General features: G+C 52.2%; 5 protein-coding genes across 5 annotated transcripts; 2 read left to right on the forward strand and 3 right to left on the reverse strand.

The window, feature by feature from the left end:
• Positions 1–4307: 4307 nt before the first annotated feature.
• BDP81DRAFT_443180 (ATP-NAD kinase) lies at positions 4308–6066 on the reverse strand. Its single transcript, XM_060591715.1, has one exon. The coding sequence runs from the start codon at positions 5978–5980 to the stop codon at positions 4586–4588; it is 1395 nt and encodes a 464-aa protein (XP_060437599.1). The 5' UTR covers positions 5981–6066; the 3' UTR covers positions 4308–4585.
• A 342-nt stretch (positions 6067–6408) lies between these two features.
• BDP81DRAFT_336354 (polyketide synthase) lies at positions 6409–14230 on the reverse strand (the record flags this gene model as incomplete). Its single annotated transcript, XM_060585912.1, has 7 exons — positions 6409–11687; positions 11746–12195; positions 12260–12752; positions 12802–12914; positions 12968–13091; positions 13144–13663; positions 13725–14230. 7 exons carry the CDS (start codon positions 14228–14230, stop codon positions 6409–6411), a joined length of 7485 nt encoding a protein of 2494 aa, XP_060437600.1.
• A 1057-nt stretch (positions 14231–15287) lies between these two features.
• BDP81DRAFT_387630 (uncharacterized protein) lies at positions 15288–16084 on the forward strand (the record flags this gene model as incomplete). The annotated part of the gene is made up of 3 exons (XM_060587033.1): positions 15288–15321; positions 15376–15515; positions 15566–16084. 3 exons carry the CDS (start codon positions 15288–15290, stop codon positions 15902–15904), a joined length of 513 nt encoding a protein of 170 aa, XP_060437601.1. The 3' UTR covers positions 15905–16084.
• Positions 16085–16135: 51 nt separating this feature from the next.
• On the reverse strand, positions 16136–16718 carry BDP81DRAFT_443182 (uncharacterized protein). Its single transcript, XM_060591716.1, has one exon. It carries the CDS (start codon positions 16693–16695, stop codon positions 16312–16314), a length of 384 nt encoding a protein of 127 aa, XP_060437602.1. The 5' UTR covers positions 16696–16718; the 3' UTR covers positions 16136–16311.
• Positions 16719–17416: 698 nt separating this feature from the next.
• On the forward strand, positions 17417–18347 carry BDP81DRAFT_400992 (thioesterase; the record flags this gene model as incomplete). Its single annotated transcript, XM_060588767.1, has 3 exons — positions 17417–17678; positions 17732–18228; positions 18291–18347. The coding sequence occupies 3 exons, from the start codon at positions 17417–17419 to the stop codon at positions 18345–18347; spliced, it is 816 nt and encodes a 271-aa protein (XP_060437603.1).
• Between the last annotated feature and the right edge of the window lie 132 nt (positions 18348–18479).

Genomic DNA, 18479 nt, shown 5'->3' on the forward strand with positions numbered 1-18479 from the left:
ACCGCGGCTCCAGCGAAGCTTCAGAGAAGCTTCAAGCCTGTATCCGTAGAGTGGGACTTCCGGCAGGCAAACCTCACAATCTATGTAAGTTGCGTGGGAGCTGGGGTCGCATCATCCGAAGTCCCCTCCCAAATTTGGGTCGATACTGGATGGCACACGTCCCCTTGTCCTGGTACAGTATGCCGAGAGGCTCGGCGCATCCTTTTCCACGTTAGCGGCGCGAACCAGCGTACGGCACAATGCCGACTCGGAGGGGCAACAAAGTCGGCAGACCCTTGACAGCACAGCATTGCAGCATGCTTCAAGAAGCTCTTGGGTCGAGAAGCTTAATCGTTGTACTCAACATCAAACAGCGACCCGCGAAGATAGAAAAATACGATATCGGTGTAATCTGCTCAATCTCAAAACTCCATGTTTTGCGCTGCAAAGATCGACATTAAGGGCGTCAATAGAGTGTTGGACGGGCTCTATTAGTAAAAGCGTTGGAGCGGGCCGAGTCATTTCATGCTTCTTAGTGCGAGTGCGACGAGTCCAACGGCTGACGGACAAATGATAAGAAACGGAACAAAGAGATCCGGGAGGGCTTACGGCGGAAACGCGTTTCTAGAGGGATGGTCCGCTGTCTGAATCGGATTAACAAACTAGCAACTCCAGCTAACTCTGTTGACCTTGAAGGCTTACCATACGGCCTCATATTCGAATAGTGTATTAGTCTAACGGCCGAGCAGGATTCAGCAGCAGAGCCGAGGCACACTACGCCGATGGCTGAGGTCAAGCCTTCGGCCAGTACAGTTGAAAATCAAGCTCGAATAAACTTCGCCAAGATCATTCGGGTTCGGGTCCCAATCCTGACTCGGGGTACCGAATAGACAACTGTACCAATATGGAGCAAATAAGAGGTCGGGGCCCGTATGGAACAAGGCGCCCTAGAAAAGGTTGTGGCTGACGAAGGGCAGATCCGAATCTTACGTCCGTATACTAGACTATCCGTAGACCTCGATATAGTCATCTGGATGTTCATAGCTCCGCTCCGCTATCAACGCCGCAGCCGCTGACACCACATCATCGTCGGCGGCGGGGTCAGGCGAGCTACGATATGGATGCCTGCTGGAAAGCGTGGGGTAAAGTCGGCGGCGACAGCGATTTCGACTCTCGGAAGTCGTACGTTGACGAATAGAGTGACGGTCCGGATACCCGTTCCTTGCCAGCGGAGGAAGCTAGGGACCTCCCGACGGGGTTCTTGCATGCATAGGTTTTCCCCGCCGGCATCTTGAGCTGAGATGGAAGGTCGAGGCGAATTCCTAGACTGACGACCTCGTTCGGAAAGCCACACTGCCTTGCCCTCTGGTGTTGGTAGACTTCTGCTTCTAGAGGCACACGTAGCTATGAGGACTACAACGCGGCGTCGCCAAGGCCGACGCGGTTCAAATGTATGGCAAAAGAACGCCGATTCTCTTCGACCATGCCGATATTGCCATGCCGACGGCGGACGGCCTAGATCATGATCGCATGGGTATGTAAGGTGAGAGTTTAGGCGGCGTTTCAACACCACGGTTGCCGGCTCACGATTGCCCGTGATCTATTGCTGCTAAGTTCCAGTCAACATCCAAAGATGCAGCAAACTTTGCCATTAAGATCTGCGGCCAATGCTGCCATTGGACTTCACAGTTCACTCATGAAGGATCCAGAGAATAGAACTAGAGGGTGTGCCAGCTCGTCGAATTTTGAGACTTAACACGCTGGAAGCCGGTGTATCAAAGTCCATATCCTAAATCCTAAGTCCTAATCCAGCTCTCTTAACATTATCAACTCGACCTTCGAACAATGTCTTTGACAAGTCCAGACCACGCTGTACAGCCAGCTTGGCGAAAGTCTTTCCTCATCTGGCGTCAGATAGAGGCAACTACTGTCCACTCAGTCAGATCATGGGACAACAGAATGCCAAGTTTGAAGGAAATCCAGGCCAGCTCTGTCGATCGAGACTCTAGATGCAGCGCGACTAGAGGGCCGTAGCGGCGTTTTCGAACTCTTACTATGCCTAGGGAGTGTGTTAAGGGATTCGCGCAACTTACCCCCTTGGTAGTGTCCTCGATGAAAGCGGAATCCCGGGAGTTGCATCCGCCTGGAACAGCTCCTACTTCTGAGAGATCATCAACGTGATCGTGATATTATGATGATTTTACGAGGAACTGATACCTTGTATTGCTCCAGCTCGCTGAGCTCGGCGACCTGTCTCGCCACTCGCAAGCCTAGTCGATTTCCTCGCCGACAGGCTGCAAGGAGGTGGTATCAAAGACACCAAGGCTGGAACATGAGGTGATTTCCCATGTCTTTCTATTAGCCACACGACGCTGACAAGTGTCGGCTAACCCTCTGGCCGGCGAGGGATCGCCTGCCTGGGGATGACTAAACACATCGACAGTACACCAAGACATAACGTGAATGATAAGCGAGTGAGACAGACAAGCGAGTGAGACACAAAACTGCGCCGATGATGCTTCAACACAAATGGAGACGTTTCTTCCACAACACATCATGGCATCCAGAAGTAATGAGTCAGGCATACAGCTGGCCCTTCAAGCTATCAGAATCAATCCAGAGCTTAGTGCACGGGCTGCAGCTACGATCTACTCGGTCAGCCATGCAACATTGAGTCGACGATTGAAGGGCTCTACATCTCGAAGCGACAGGATACCGAACTCGAGGAATCTTACTTTGCTAGAAGAGCAGACATTAGTTGATCACATTCTCGATCTAGATGCCCGATCATTCCCTCCCCGGATCCGTGGTGTGGAAGAAATGGCTGATCGACTGCTTGCTGATCGCGACGCGCCTCCGGTTGGGAAGCGCTGGGCCTTAAACTTCGTCAAACGACAACCACAATTACGGACGCGGTTTTTTCGGAGGTACGACTACAAGAGGGCCCAATGCGAGGATGCAGAGGCTATTCGCGGCTGGTTCGCTCTTGTGAAGAACACAATCGCGAAGTATGGTATCGATGAGTTTGATATCTACAACTTTGATGAGACTGGCTTTATGATGGGCCAGATTGCATCTGGCATGGTTGTCACAAGTACTGAAAGGCGTTCAAACACAAAAATGGCGCAGCCTGGTAATCGAGAATGGGTTACAGTGATTCAAGCCATCAAATCGCAAGGCTATAACGTCCCGCCGTACATCATCGTTGCAGGCCAATATCACCTCTCAACCTGGTATACAGAGTCAGGTTTCCCGGACGACTGGGTCATTGCGACGTCAGAAAACGGATGGACAACAAATGAAAGAGGCCTAGATTGGATCCAGCACTATGATCGTCATACGAAACCACGTTTGAGAGGCCAATATTGCCTCCTCGTCGTCGACGGGCACGAAAGTCACCACTCAACAGACTTTGAGCTATATTGCAAGGCAAACAAGATCGTTACACTTTGTATGCCGCCTCATTCGTCTCATCTACTCCAGCCCCTTGACGTTGGGTGCTTTGGTCCGCTAAAGACGGCGTATGGGCAACAAATTGAGGATAAGATGCGGCGGGGCGTAACCCACATCTCAAAGGAGGACTTCTTTCCTGCATATCGCAGCGCATTTAGTCAAGCGATGACTGAAAAAAACATCCAAGGGGGTTTTAGAGGAGCTGGGCTTGTTCCTCTGAGTGCAGAAAGCGTCCTATCAAAGCTGGATATCCGGCTACACACTCCAACGCCTCCAGCATCACTACCACAGACACCTCCGCCTTGGGTTTCAAGGACACCAAACAACCCAGTAGAGGCAAGCTCTCAATCCAACTTTATTAAGAGTCGGATCACTCGTCACCAAAGCAGCTCCCCAACCTCTATTTGCGAGGCTGTTGAATGACTTTCTAAAGGTACAAGAGGCATCATGCACCAAGTAGCCTTACTTAGATCTGAGGTACAGATTCTTAGAGACGAGAATAACCAACTCAGTCGACGACGGAGAACTAAGAAAACACGCCTACAACATGGAGGAAGTCTTACTGTAGCTGACGCAGCAGATATACAGTCACAGAAAGATGTGACTGCGCAGGTTCAGGAGGAAATGCGTCGTACTAGTGGTCGCAAACTGAGGGCCGAGACAGGTCAGCGACGGTGTGGCGTTTGTGGTCACCCGGGACACAATTCACGAACGTGCCAGTTTATTGAAGAGATGTCTGAAGATGAGGATTATGAGTAGTTTGAATTGAATTGATGCTGTTGATGTTGATATGGAAGCCAGTTTATCTCATCGGCGCAGTTTTGTGTCTCACTCACTTGTCTGTCTCACTCGCTTATCATTCACGTTAGAGCATTTGAGATTCTTAACTTTCGATACTGGACCGTCGTAGCAAGACGTCCTGGCCGCCAACGTTGGGATGCTGATGTGTAACCTCTGTATGCGACATGATCATCACTGTAAGCCATCAATATTACAGTCGATGATGAATGCGATCTTGAGATTTCCAGCCCATTGAGCAGTAAGACAATTATCCAAAGAAGAGAAAAGGCCTGACCAAAGTGCCCCCCTTATGCCACCAACTCCATTGAAAGACTTTTGTAGTTTACATTCGGGTATCACGATAGTTTCAATGTCACCTCCCGATGGGGTAGTTGAACATGAGCAGGCCGTTGAGACCCCCAACCCAGCCGTCATCGTCGTAGTCCGACGCGTCGCCTTTGCCTGGTCCGCAAATGACACATGGCACACCTCCCTTCCAGTCACCGTTGCTGGACTCGCCCACCATCTCGCCTTCGACACGGATTTCGGTGCCGATACCTGCACCGGCGCTTCGCTTTCCGTCAATGCTAACCTCCAGCTCACCGTCACGGTTTTTGCTGCTGACTTTGAGTGTGACCTTGGTGTTGAGGGGGAGGACCAGAGGCCGGAAGCTCAAACTCCTGGGGCAGATGGGAGTGATGAGCAGTGACTTGACAAGGGGGTGTATGATGGAGCCACCAGCGCTCAGACTATATGCGGTAGAGCCTGTCGGCGTGCTCAGTAATATGCCATCTGCGACAGCTTCCGTGAGGAATCGATTATTGAGGTAAATGTCGATGTGGGCAAGGTGAGGCTTCGGGCCCCGATGGATGAGGAGTTCGTTAAGGGCGTGAATCGGTTGAGGGATGTCTCGTTTCGAAAGTATTGTGTCTTCGGGATGTTCGGCTGGCAGATGCGCCTGTGACTTCGTCGTCGGGAGTAACTGGCTGCTGATGTTCTGGCCGTTATTATCGTACACGCCGACCCGTAGTCGGTGCCTGAGCAAGATCTTGGCTGCCCGACTCTGCCCCATGCTCTTGCCAGGAGAAGCGTGCCATCCAGACTGAGCCCCGTCCTTGACGTCGTGTTCCTTCTCTCCGCTTGCGACCCTTGTGTGTGGCGTCAATAAATCATCTGCAGCGACGCCGCTCCCACTCATGTACGCCTCTCTCCAGGCCCTCTTGTATTCTTCGAATTTCCATTCCGCCAAAAATCCAATAGTACCAAAATTGAATGCGAGAATCGGTGGCACAGCTTGGTACATGCTGAAGTGGCTCGCGGCGCGCAAGATGGTTCCATCGCCGCCGAGCGTCGTGATCATGTCGATCGTGTCCGGGAACGCCGATGGGTTACACGTGTAGATGGGAAAGTTGAAGGACTCGTGGACCATCTGCGCGACTCTCGGTTCGAAGATCAGGTTCAGGCCAGAGTATGTGCTTTGTAGATGCTTCGCAAAGTCGATGGTCGCTCGCAGAACTTGAGGGGATCGCAGCTTCGGCATCAGGAGGATATTCCGCGGAGGCGTCGGCCAGTGCAGCGACAGCAGGCCAGAGGTCGAGTTCGGAGGGTCGCGGTATTTCGGAACAACTCTCGGTGGGAGAGAGGAGACATCGCGAATCTCGGCAGCCCGCGCAGAGGCAGTTGTCGAAAGGTTCAAAGGTCGAAAAGCTCGAATTTGCGCCGTAGCCCGCGGCCTGACGCACAGCCGGAAGGCTCCTGACCTTGACATTTTGGTATGGCTGAGACTCAAGTGGCAAGAGTGCTCATGGTCGAGCGGTGTGCTCTGCAACCGGTAGAGGTGAGTCAATCGAGCGCGAGATGTGGTGATAGGAAGAGTTGCGTCGCGATGAATTACCAATGACGACAATTCCATTGGAGTGCCCCACTCGAGCTTTTCTTCCGTGCTTCACCGAGCTGAGTCATCCCTGTTCATGCACCTGACCGACGGTGCCGGACCGGACCCGTACGACCCCACATCGAACGTCTCTCCGATCCCGTCGGCCCCACCCACGCTTCCGAGTCAGGCGCCATCATCCGGAGTCAGAATCAGAAACAAGACCACGCGAATGGCTTCACAACAGGTGGGTGTGTAATATTTTGTGATCTCATTATCGTTTGTGCTCATCTATCTGCCAACTCTTCTACATTCGATTCTTTCTATTTCTTTGGCAGCGCAGTAATCTTCTCCTTCAGCTGCTTCCCGGCCAATCGTCCCAGTTGATCAAAGCTCTGAGCGCTTGTCAATTGCAACACACTAATATCCGCACCCAACGTGTGTTTCCACCAGTTGCGAATCTCAATGGTCATGAGAGAGTCGACTCCAAGTGCCGAAGGGGAAAGAGCAGTATCAATACCGCTCTCTTCCACCTCACGCATGAGAAACCCAAACACCCGGCGGGCGATCTCCTGTGCGAGAAATGACGTAGACGCTGTGGTTTCAACGTCTTCTGGCATTGAATACAAACTGGATAGGAACTCAGCTAGGCTTGATGATCCTGCCTCGTTCCGCGAGGCCTTCTCATTCTCTGCAATACCTGAGTAAAGGTTCATGCGAGGATCGTGCTTCCATACTACTCGATTGCCAGAATCATCGATGGATGTGGTGCAGTCAAGGCCAAGTACCAGCTGACCGTTTGAGGCTGGACGGCATGTTCTGTTTTCTGCGTTCACTGTGACTTGTTGACTTTCAGCGATGGCAAGTTGAAGACTTCGGAGCATGTCGTCCTCGGAGACCAACTTGGACCCGGACTTCTTCATGGCATCCTTGACTTCTCGTGTGCGGCTGACGTATCCCACGTCCTCGACGCCCCCCAAGTCAACTACTGTGCAAGGTAGTCCTAAACCACGGCGGTATTGGGTGAACGCGTCGAGAAAGGTATTCGCAGCAGCGTAGTTTGCTTGACCTGGGTACCCGTGTACACCCGATGTGCTACCAAAGAGCACAAAGAAGTCAAGATCGTGAGGTAGGGCATGGTGGAGGTTCCATGTCCCACGTATCTTGGGCGATGTCGCCGTTTGCCACCGCGACAGTGTAAGGTCAGAAACTGCACCATCAGCAAGCACCATTGCCAGGTTCAAAACGCCCGCGATCCGCTTGGATGAAGCGAGTCTGGACATGACCGCCTGCATGGCCGTCTCGTCCGCTACGTCGCATGGTACTGCTTCAGCCTTGCTACCTGCATATTGAAGTTCTGATAATAGAGCTTGATCATCATCGCTACGCCCGGCGGATCTGGAGATGAAGACCAGACTTTTGGCACCGTGGGAGGCCATCCATCGTGCGATTGTACCCCCAAGACCACCCATGCCACCAACAAGTACGTAAGTGGCTTGTTCGCGGAACTTGGCAGTCGACGGCGCCTGAGATACCCTCAATGCCTCCTCATCTGTCTCGGTCATGTCGACAACCACCTTTCCAATGTGAGTACCCTGGTACAAGTATCGAAAGGCATCTTCAGTCTCATTGCATGCAAAGACCTTGACAGGCCTAATAGGCAGGATGTGGCCTTGTCGATACAAGTCAACGCATTGTTGTAACAAGCGAGAGATGATGGCGGGGCTCTCAGCGGCCAGATTCGCCATCTCGACGCCAATGAAGGACCGATTTCCATCAAAGCCCGCCATGGCAAGTTTTCCACCTGCCAAGGTGTCTTTCTTCCCAAGTTCGATAAAGGTACCATGAGGAGCGACACAGTCCCACGATGCATGGAGAAGCTCCCCAGTCAGAGAGTTCAGCACGACGTCAACGCCGAGGCCACCAGTAATTGTTTTGATGCCCTCCACGAAACTGACATCTCGAGAGGAAAAAATGTGCTCCTTGGGGACATTCCACTCTCTGACAAGGAAACCTGCCTTTTCATCGTTGCCTACAGTCGCGTAGACTGTTGCTCCAATCCACCGAGCTACTTGCAAGGCCGCAATACCAACACCACCGGCCGCGCTGTGAATAAGCACAGTTTGACCAGCCCGGAGGCCCGCTTTATCTACCAGGGCCCTAAGAATGGTGGTGAACACACACGGGATACCCGCCGCATCAGTAAAGCCGAGCGTGTCAGGAACGGCTACGCAAAGCTGGGCTGGGGCCAGTATCTCCGTAGAGAAGCAAGCCGCCTCGGGCGCGAAGACCATGACGCGATCACCCACGCGAACATTCGTCACAGAAGTTCCGATGGATGTCACGATACCGCTAGCTTCACATCCGAGTCCTTTTGGAGCCGAAGGTTTGATCAGGCCCATGGCTGTGACGACGTCTTTGAAGTTGAGACCTGCTACGCAGACGTCAATCTTGACGTGGTCGAATGGAATGTCTTCGGGCAGCTGGCGAGACTCCCAGTGAAGGGTCTGTAGGGCCCCAGATCTCGAGATTTGCAACATCTTGCTGGCAGAGACTGGAATCTCGGATGCAAGAGCCCGAGAAATTGGCGTCCACTTGCATCGAGGAATATGGATGCGGTCCGAGGAGTAGGAGAATTCCATATCTTGACCCATTTTGGAAGTCAAGGCCGCGTTCTGGGAGAATGTCTTCCTCAAGACCTGAGATACGGCTTGCAAAGAATCTTCGTCAACACTATCAAGCTCCATGGTGGCAAATTGCACACCCATCTCGACTCTTGCTGTTCTCGCGATGCCGAGCACCGGAGCGAAGGTCGGATCTACCGAACCGGACTGGCAGGGCCGTGTAAGCCAGAGTAGGCTCGACTTCGTGTCCTGTAGATGCTTCAAGAGCCCCTTGAGACTGTCTAGCTTGATTTCCGTCATGTCGTGAAAATAACCGTCACCACGGCACAGGTCAACTATCGACATTACTATGCTACTAGCATGTGGGTTATCGCAGCCTGGCGTGGAAATGGTGATAGAGTGACCGAGACCTCTCAGAACTTGGCTGACCTCGACCACCACCGAATTAAACATTTCTTCGCATAGCAATGTTATATGCTGTGAGCCGAGGTTGGCAAAGCCCTTGGTCACAAGAGGGCGAGCGATGATGGTTGCGTTAAGCTTCTGTTGCGGCTCAGCATCGTAGATTACCTCTGGCGCTGAGAATCCGGCCATAGATAGACGCTCCTCCCATTGCTCAGGAGAGATGTAAGGCTCTTCCGAGCGGCTGTCAGAGTCTCCGAGCCACCACCCTGAAAGATAACCCATGATGAAATTGATCCATTTCGTGTTGCAGCAAAGCTCGTGCATCAATAGTCTTCCGTCAGGCTTTAGCAGTGATCTGACATTTTTCAGAGTCTCGTTCAGCTTTGGAGTGGCATGGAGCACGTTACTCGCCACGATGAGATCGTACTCTTCAACACCGAATCCCTGATCAGCTGGATCACAACTAATATCCAAGACACGATAGTCCAAGAACCCGGGAGTAACATCACGAAAGCGCTTTTTCGCTGCCGGGAAAAACCCAGCAGAAACGTCTGTGAAAACGTAGGTCCCGAGGGCCTTGCCATCCTCGAAACAGTCTGTCAGATCTTTCAGAATCCGGGAAGTCAAACCCCCGGTTCCGGCGCCGATCTCGAGAACCCGCAGGTGGCGACCTCGTTTGTGGGACAGTAATTGTAGGAGGGGCTTGTAGGTAAAGAGGGTGTTCATCCAGTCGTATAATTCGTGAAGTGCGTTGTCTTTGAGGAATACCTCGAGAGGGCTGTTTGTGCCGTCAAAAAGTCCCGCGGCATGAGTGTAACAGCGCTCTATGAGAGTAGCCACTGCGGATGCAGAGGTCTTTGCGAGCCTTGACACGATGTCAACTATCTTCGCCCGAATCTGCTCGGTGCCCATGTCAAGCAGTTGTGGACTAGACTTGCTGACGTGGGACCGTAGCCAGCTGTGATGCTTCGCCAAATGTGTCTGAGTCTCGCTGATAAGTATGCTTCTTTCGTCTACTTGCTTGAGTGCCGCTGCACCGCAAAGTTTAAAGAGCTCCTCGAGAAGCTGATGTGTCTCTGGGAAGGATGGGTCAGAAGCAGACGACACCAAGTCCGCAGAATCCACCATGTCAACGTCTCGTTCCCAAGACATGACTGCAAACTTCGAACTATCCGCTGAGCTAGCACCGGTATCATCTAGATCGACTGGTGAGAGCCGAAGGCCTTTGATAAAGACGGCGGGTTTGGCTCCGGGACCATCACACACTGCCCCCAAGCAATCCCCTTGATAGTCTGTCTCACCACCGGTCTTCACACTCTGGAGTAAAAGTCCTTTCGTTGAAGCTTCCGAAGTGATAAATAGCTCATCAATGTGAGTCGGCAGATACAATCTTTTCAGCAAACGAGGTTCACCGGAGTGATTCGCGATGATGAGCGACTGGAGCATCTGATCGATCGTGATGGGGTGCAACGGATAGCGACCCTGGTGCTCAGGCGTATCTCTCTCATCAGAAACATCGACTGCTACAGCTGACGAATTGACGCTTGCACGAATCTTCTTCATACCTCGGAACTTCGGGCCGTAGTTGTATCCCACTCGCGACATGGATTTGTACCATTGCGATGGCTCAACAGTCCGAAGGAAGGATTTTGCGTCAAGTCCAGTGAAGTCCGGACCGGTAGAAACGCGACCACCTCGGGCACGACATCGGCAGTGTGTTGTCAATGTGCCGGATGAGGTGCAACTCTGAATCGTGAGCTCCCGCCAATCCGAAGTCTCCTCGCAAGTGAGCTGTTCCCCTCTCGCGGAAGTCAATAGCTCGACTTTGCTACCCTGCGAGAAAACCAGAGCGTTCGAGATTCGCAAGTCACGGATAGTGTAGGACGACTGCCCAGAAAGCTGCCGGATGACTTCACCAGCCATCGCGATGTAACCGGCGGCTGGGAATACCACATCCGAGCCGACGCAATGGTCCGCAAGCCAGGGAGCATTGTCCTGTGAGAGAAGATGCCTCCAACTCGGTGCTGTACTTGGGTTTACCAACGTGCGTGATCCAAGCAGCTCGTGTGGCGGTTGTTCAGGAAACTGCCAGGAATTTGTGACGCGCGAATCTGGCCAGAAAGCCTTGCTCAAATGCCACGGGTATGGTGGCAGGTCTGTCAACGGCCGAACCCCGTCCGGAATGGGAAACTGGACGGGAACGCCTCGGCAGTGCAGCTCGCCAAGAGCAGCAAGAAAGGCTGCCGCGCTATTTGAGCCTCGTTTTTGAACGGAGATATAAGGTGGGGAGATGGCCATCTCCGTGTAAATCTGCTTCAAGGGGCCGGCCAGCGCTGAGTGTGGTCCAACTTCGAGATGCAGCGTCGTCGATGATGTTTGGAGAAGTTGTACTACAGCTTGTCGGAAGAGCACAGGTGATTCCAGATTCCGCTGCCAGTAATTGGCGCCAAAGTCGGAGCCGCGTTCGAGAATTTGGGATGAGACGCTGGAATAGAACGCAACGTTTGGCGACTTTGGACTGAGGTGTGGCTTGAGGAGAGACTGGTATTCGATGCCGATTGCACGCATGTGATCTGTAGCAAGAAGATGTCACCAAAAGTTTGCCATGGCAGGTTCTAGCTCTTGACTCACGAGAATGGTATGCCTTGTCAACCTTTAGCAAACGCACTAGAGTATCTGGCCGAGCAGACCTGATTGCGCTGCAAACCGTCTCAAGGGCATCCGTGTCTCCGGACAGAGTCACACTCGAGCTGCTGTTTTCACAAGCGATGACGACGTTAGGCATTAAGAATGGTATGACCTGCTCTCTTCCCAGTCCAACCGCCGCCATAGAGCCTTGGGATCTCAATTTCTTGACCATGAAACCGCGATAGTAAGCGACGATGATTGCTTCTTTCAGCGAGAGAACACCGGCCGCGTATGCAGCGGCTATCTCACCGCTGGAATGGCCGACAACTGCCTTGGGCGTAATTCCATATCTGGCAAGGTGTCTAGTCAAGGCAATTTGGACCGCAGTGCAAATGGTTTGCGCGAACTCTGCTTCCCCAAGGCGAGATGTGGAATCCGATCTCATTAGCTCGTCTGGTTCACGTCCATGTTAGTTGGAGATACTTTTTGGTTGCTTCTGTGGGAAGGCTGCACTGACTTCTAATATTCCAGCTTGGACGGTGTTCTTGCGAGAGGCTCTTTAAGACGACGTCCATTTCCCTAATGTCTTGCAGGAAGTCCCTACTACTTTTCATCAGATGCCCACCCATCCGGGCCCATTGGGCGCCTTGGCCGGTGAAAATAAAAGCGATACCCTCAGTTTGTGAGCTGGGGCGGAAAGCAGGCGTGGGAGGAAGCGTGAAAGCCAATTGGTCGCAGTCATCGGTAACTACAGCAAAGGTGCGGTGCGCTAGATGGGAGCGGCGATGGATCAACGTGTATGAAAGGTCTTCCAACTTTGCAGGCCTAACGCGAAGAAGCTCCTGGTATTCGTACACAGCGCCCTTGAGTGACTCTTCGTGTCCCGCGGAGAACAGTAGTAGCGTTGCTGGGTCTCTTCTGAGAGGAGGTGACGGAGGCGGGGTCTCGACATTTCCACGGCTTCGAATGGTGGTCGGACTTCCTACTGTCGCCGCAGATTCTAGGATAATCTATCTACGTTAGCTCACAACGCTGAAGGATGTTGATTGAACGTCATACATGGACATTGGTGCCTCCGATTCCAAAGCTATTGACACCGATTCTCTCTGCCCTTTCTTCAGGCCAAGACTGCGGTTCTGTAGGGACCTTCAAGCCTGCTGATGCGAAAGGAACTGTTGATGCTAATCAGCCCATACCGCTGTCAAGAAGAATGCACCAAACTTACTGCTGACACTAGGGGTATCGAATTTGATGTTAGGCATAATGGTTTTCGTTTCCAAAGACACAACTGCCTTGATTATGCTTGAAATAGCCGAAGCTGCTTCAGAATGGCCCAGGTTGGGTTTGATCTGAGGAAATGTGAACAGTAATTCGCGATGAGATGCCGCGAATAACACTCACTGATCCGATAAGCATTCCCTTGTCTCCAAACACTGCGCCAACAGTGCACGCCTCAATGGTATCACCCACAGCCGTGCCGGTGCCGTGGCACTCAACCATAGCGGTCTGCCATATCTCGTTCTCTGGTATGCCTGCGTGTCGATATGCATCGCGAATCAACTGCTGCTGTGCTTGTGCACTTGGTGTGGTCAGGCCGAGCGTCCTGCCGTCAGAGTTCGTTGCTGATCCACGGATGATGGCACGAATCGGATTCCCGTCGCGAATCGCGCAGTCAAGCCTTTTGATATAGAGGCAGTTGACGGCTTCCGCACGGGCATAGCCGTTCGCGCTGGCGTCAAACGTCTTACACGAGGCATCGGGCGAGAGCACGCCTTGCTCGGCCATGAGTTTGGTGAACCCTGGCGAGAGCATCAAATTCGCTCCGGCGACGATTGCTGAGTCGCATTCTCCGCCGCGTATTGCCTGGCAGGCTAAGTGGACTGCCAAACCGGCAGCTGAGCATGCTGTGCGAACGGTCATGCTATCCAGGAAAAATGTTAGTTCATGCGAGGATCTTTAAATCATGACAAGGAGAAAATCACCTTGGACCTCGTAGATCAAAAGCATGAGAAATGCGGTTTGCCTGCACAAAATCCATGTATCCAGTCAAGCGATACATGCCGTCGTCTTGAGCATCGACGGCGTGCATTTCGCGCCAGTCGTCCCCAAAACTGCCAACATAACACCCAATCTTCTGGCCCTGCCACTCTGTTTCGGCAGCACTCTCCAGCGCTTCCCAGACGACTTGCAGAAGCAGCCGCTGCTGAGGGTCTAGTTTCAGCAACTCCTTGGGATTCATAGAAAACAGTGATGGGTCAAATTTTGAGACATCATCGTGCGAGAGCCAGTATCCTTCCTCGGTCGGCAAATGCCCCGATTTCCCGCTCGCTGTGAAATAGTGGTTTTGCGAGCTGTATCGCGGATGATCTGGTTTGGAGCGGGCATCTTGGCGGTTGATGAGGAAATTGTATAGCGCTGTTGGGGTATTGATACCGCCTGGTAACCGCAGACCAATGCCGCAAATCGCTATGGGCTCTGGCTTTGACATGGCTAGTGCTCAGTGCAACTTTCCCTGGAAAGGAGGTTCTTGTTTGTGGCGGTGATGGCGGCGCTGTGTGGTGTCAGTTGTTTGGTGGGAATGAGACCAAACAACTTGCATGTACAGTTTCCCAAATCTACTGAATACCAATCGTCAAGTTGCCAACCGCTGAGTGCGACCAAAGACCAGAAATCTGCTGACAACGCTGGTCGAACGCTATCTTCCGAGCAGTGCAAAGCCTGGAGCTCCAGACAAGATTCCCACATGTCTATCCTCCATGCCCATGTCTCCTAGGCCCCTGAATTCGGTTCGGACCGCATGAAGAGAGCCGTTACCAAAGTTCGGACCGGCTCAAACCGGGGAGCTTTACAGTTGACTCGCCCGCCAAACATCACGCCAAACCGAAATCCATTCAGTTGGCCAGCTCTAGCCTAAGAATTCACACATGGATTACCTATCCGACCAACTGAACTCCATTGCAAGGTCGCAAAGCAGCATCAGATGAATCCATCAATCCCGTACCAAATTGGGATTTTTTGACTCAACTATGTGCCAAAAGAATTACATGCGTACTAAAATAGCTGGAGTTGTTCAAAGCCCTGTCACAAGAAGTGCGAGCCATGGAGAAGCTGAAATCAGTCTTCTGGCAATCTACGCCAAGATACAATGCTGTGCGCACAAGCCAGTCCGATGATGACGACCAGCAGGAAGGCGTGGAAGAGAAGCTGCGCAGTGAACTCGCGGCATTGGAGAGCAACATTTGGTGTCTGCGCACAAGTCTACTCATCACTATCGTAGCGCTTCTGCTCGTGATTGTATTCGCGGTGGTCGATCGAGTTTCATATGATAAGGCGTCACTTAATTGTGGAAAAGGCCACATAGGTAGCGACCCGAATGGCTTCGTACCTCCAGGTGAGTTGTCTCTTCCCCGTGAAATCGGCGCTTCGACACCTTGACTTACAAGCTTGCTTCAGGTATTGGTGAACCACCGAGGTGGACGCTGTTTGATAGCACGTCGCCATATTACATCGAGGAGGATACTTTCTATGATTTGAACAAGACTAAGATGATGGCCAAAAGACTGAAGAGTCTTCACAACTGTATGACCACATACGTCCACTAAGTTCAAGAGAATTCCGCTAATACAACGCCAGCCTCAAACGTCCTTGTGAATGGCAACTTCGCAGATTGGAAGAAGCCAGACGGCACGGTTGCGAAGCTGCCAGCATATTATTCTACAGTGTCATACCGACAAACTTACATCATCCGTTCTTTTCACCAGATGCATTGTCTTGTGAGTACCAGCAACACTCGATGACTGAAAGCTTTCTAATTGCCGAGTAGATTTCTATTGCCGAGGAATATGGCCACAGGGCCAACAACGTTTCGTCTCAGTGGGCTCCCAAGCACATAGCCCACTGTCTCAACGCGATCCGCGAAGCCATCATGTGCTTAGCGGACGCTACGCCAATGACCTACGTGAACGGCTTCGCTGTCGGTCATGTCACGGATGACCAGCAATTCATGTGCAGAGACTGGTCAGCGCTGCGCAGGTGGGCGAACGATCCGGTGAGGGGAATTCGCTACAAGAATGTTGCTCCCGAGGGAGCGGGCTATGACAACAATACGGAGATTATCCCCTTCCCAGAGCTCTCTGAGTTGGAGAAGGTCGGTTTGGCTTAAAATTTGGCGCTGGTCTGACAACGAGCCTCGAATCAGTAGGCTCAGTGGAGACGGCAATGAGGTACGGTGGGCGGCGGAGGAAGTGAGAGGAGGATAGCGCCGTTCACACCTTTCCGCAGAGAAGATTGGCACAATATTAGATCTAGAGAATACATGTATCATGCTACCGTTGAATAAATCATCTTTGTATGAAACCCAAGGTTCAGTATATTTTTATTTTTTTGTTCGCTTCCGACCGCTACAGCTACGTGTACCATTTTGTCATCTGAATTCGCTCAACCTGTGTGTTTGTTGAAGATGCCGAGCTGTCTAAGAAAAATCACAAGCTCACTACAGTACGCGCTGTAAGAATCAAATACCCCATTTCAGCTTGCCGCCAGATGCTGTCCCCCGCCTCTCGAAACAAGCTAACCGACCAAACAGTCTATCTCGTGAGGCTCATTATACACCCGAGTGATGTTTGGCAAGTCAATCTCCCATGATTGCGGAATCCCGTTGTACAAGATGCAGTGCTCAACATGTTTCGGGTCCCGGCAAAGAGAGTCCAGAACTCGAGGCTTGAAATGGGAAGCATACGTGATCCTATCCCAAACATAGCTGCAATGCATGTGGTGGATCGTGCCGTCTGTGAAGATTTCGCCGTGCTCACCACTGGCAGCCACATCAAACGGAACCTCGTTGATGCGTTCTCGTTCGTACCAATACGTCGTGTTCCTCCACTTCATGTAGCCTAGGTATTTCTCATGCATCTCTTCATTGAAGCATCGGGGATGCATCCACGTAGAGAGCATGAAGTCGTAGACACATCCTCGGGCTTTGGACTCCTTCCAGTCCGGAGAGCATTTGCCTAGCGATACAGGCTCGGGCGGTCGTGCGGGGGTCATGTCGCGGGTTATTCGCCCTAGGTAGAAGATTCCGACTGCGAGGGGGATGAAGACGAGTTTTCCGGCTGTTGCCCAGATGCCGCTGCGGCGCGCTTTTCGTTTCCGGGGGGTTTCGGTGCTGTAATCCACTGAATCGGTCTCATCATGGTAGCTGTTTCGCTGTGAGCTCGAGCCCTCGCCTTGGGGTTGTTGCGGGAGAAAGGCGTGTTTCTCCATGTCGAGATTCGTGGATCAAAGTGCAAGTTGGTTGAATGAGCTGTGCCGAACGGTGATCGCTGGAAACCACTGATTATCCAGGCGTTAGAGCCTGTAAACAGCCCTGTTGATAATTCAAGATGGTTCTTTGGCATGGATATGGGGGGTAACATCAGCTGGACACCGAAAGAGTTCGGATACAACTGCGGATAAGGTTGGGGCATATCTCGGACCGTAGGCAGAGTGAGCCAACATCCCGCCCTGGCTGCCAAGTCATGGGAAGCAAAGAACTTACCTCGAGGCTTTAGTTGTTTTCAGAGAGAGAGGACGACTTTCAATTCTGTGAATAGTCCCCAAAGCCGGGGTTGCAGCATCACCCATCCTCAAGTTGCTTGCTCAGACTGCTGCCGGAAAACACGAAAACTCTTCCACCATGCCTGCTGCAAACCCGGTCTTGATCCAAGACATCCCACGATCTCGTAACGAGCCACCACCGGTATTCTTGATCCACGATGCGAGTGGGCTTCTCACTAGCTACTTCAAGGTTGGAACGTTAGGACGTAAGGTCTATGGAATATGGGACCCCAAGTTCGATGCGGATGGCATTGGCGGATGGCAGAGCGTAAAGGAAATAGCAGAAGCATACATCCGCCTGATCAAAAGAGTCATGCTTCGAGGAGAAATCGTTCTTGGTGGTATGTGGCATGACACTCTTCATCATTTACTCCAAACGCTGATCGCAATACAGGATGGTCATTCGGCGGTGTCCTTGCAGTGCAAATCGCTCACATGCTAGCGACCTCAGGTCGTGGCCTACGCGTGTCGCGAATAATTCTCATCGACTCTGTCTACCCCCGTTGCCCTCGGCCAGAAGCTCAAAAAGAGCCAGCAAAGTTACACCACGCCCCAGCTTTACCCGGCGTCAACCAAGAGACGCGCGACAAGCTCATGACGGCCCTCATGCGAGCCACATGTCTGTCCGACCAGTGGGAGCCCCCGGCGTGGTCGCTGCCGAGGACCGGTGTTCTTGGAACGGCCCGCTCCCGGGACGTCGACCCAACCCCGCCACATGCAGTGCTCATCCGAGCCAAGGACTTGGTGCCCATGGCGGACCCGGGTGAAAAGTGTCCTCTAGATAGAACTCGATTCTTGCCTCAACTTGGTTGGGAAGATATGCTCGAAGGCTTTGTGGAGCAAGTCCTCGAGACTTCTGGTAATCACTACAGTGTATTCGATCAAGAACACGTAAGTGGTCATTGAAAACCGCACAAGATGTTACAGAACCATCTGCTGATCGAAAGAGAAAGATTGATACTGTCACCGCGCTCATTCGAAAATCTTTAGACATGAATCTCGATTGCTAGGGGCACGTACGGATCTAGAGGATTAACTCAACATCGAATGCAGCCCTGTCTGTAGCCGCCGAAGCCTACCCCACTGAAGACCTTACTCCACGATTTTTGACGCAGGACGACTCTAACATTGACATGATGTAT

This window comes from Colletotrichum phormii (assembly GCF_030913505.1).
Source record: "Colletotrichum phormii strain CBS 102054 chromosome Unknown BDP81scaffold_46, whole genome shotgun sequence".
NCBI lineage: Eukaryota > Fungi > Ascomycota > Sordariomycetes > Glomerellales > Glomerellaceae > Colletotrichum > Colletotrichum phormii.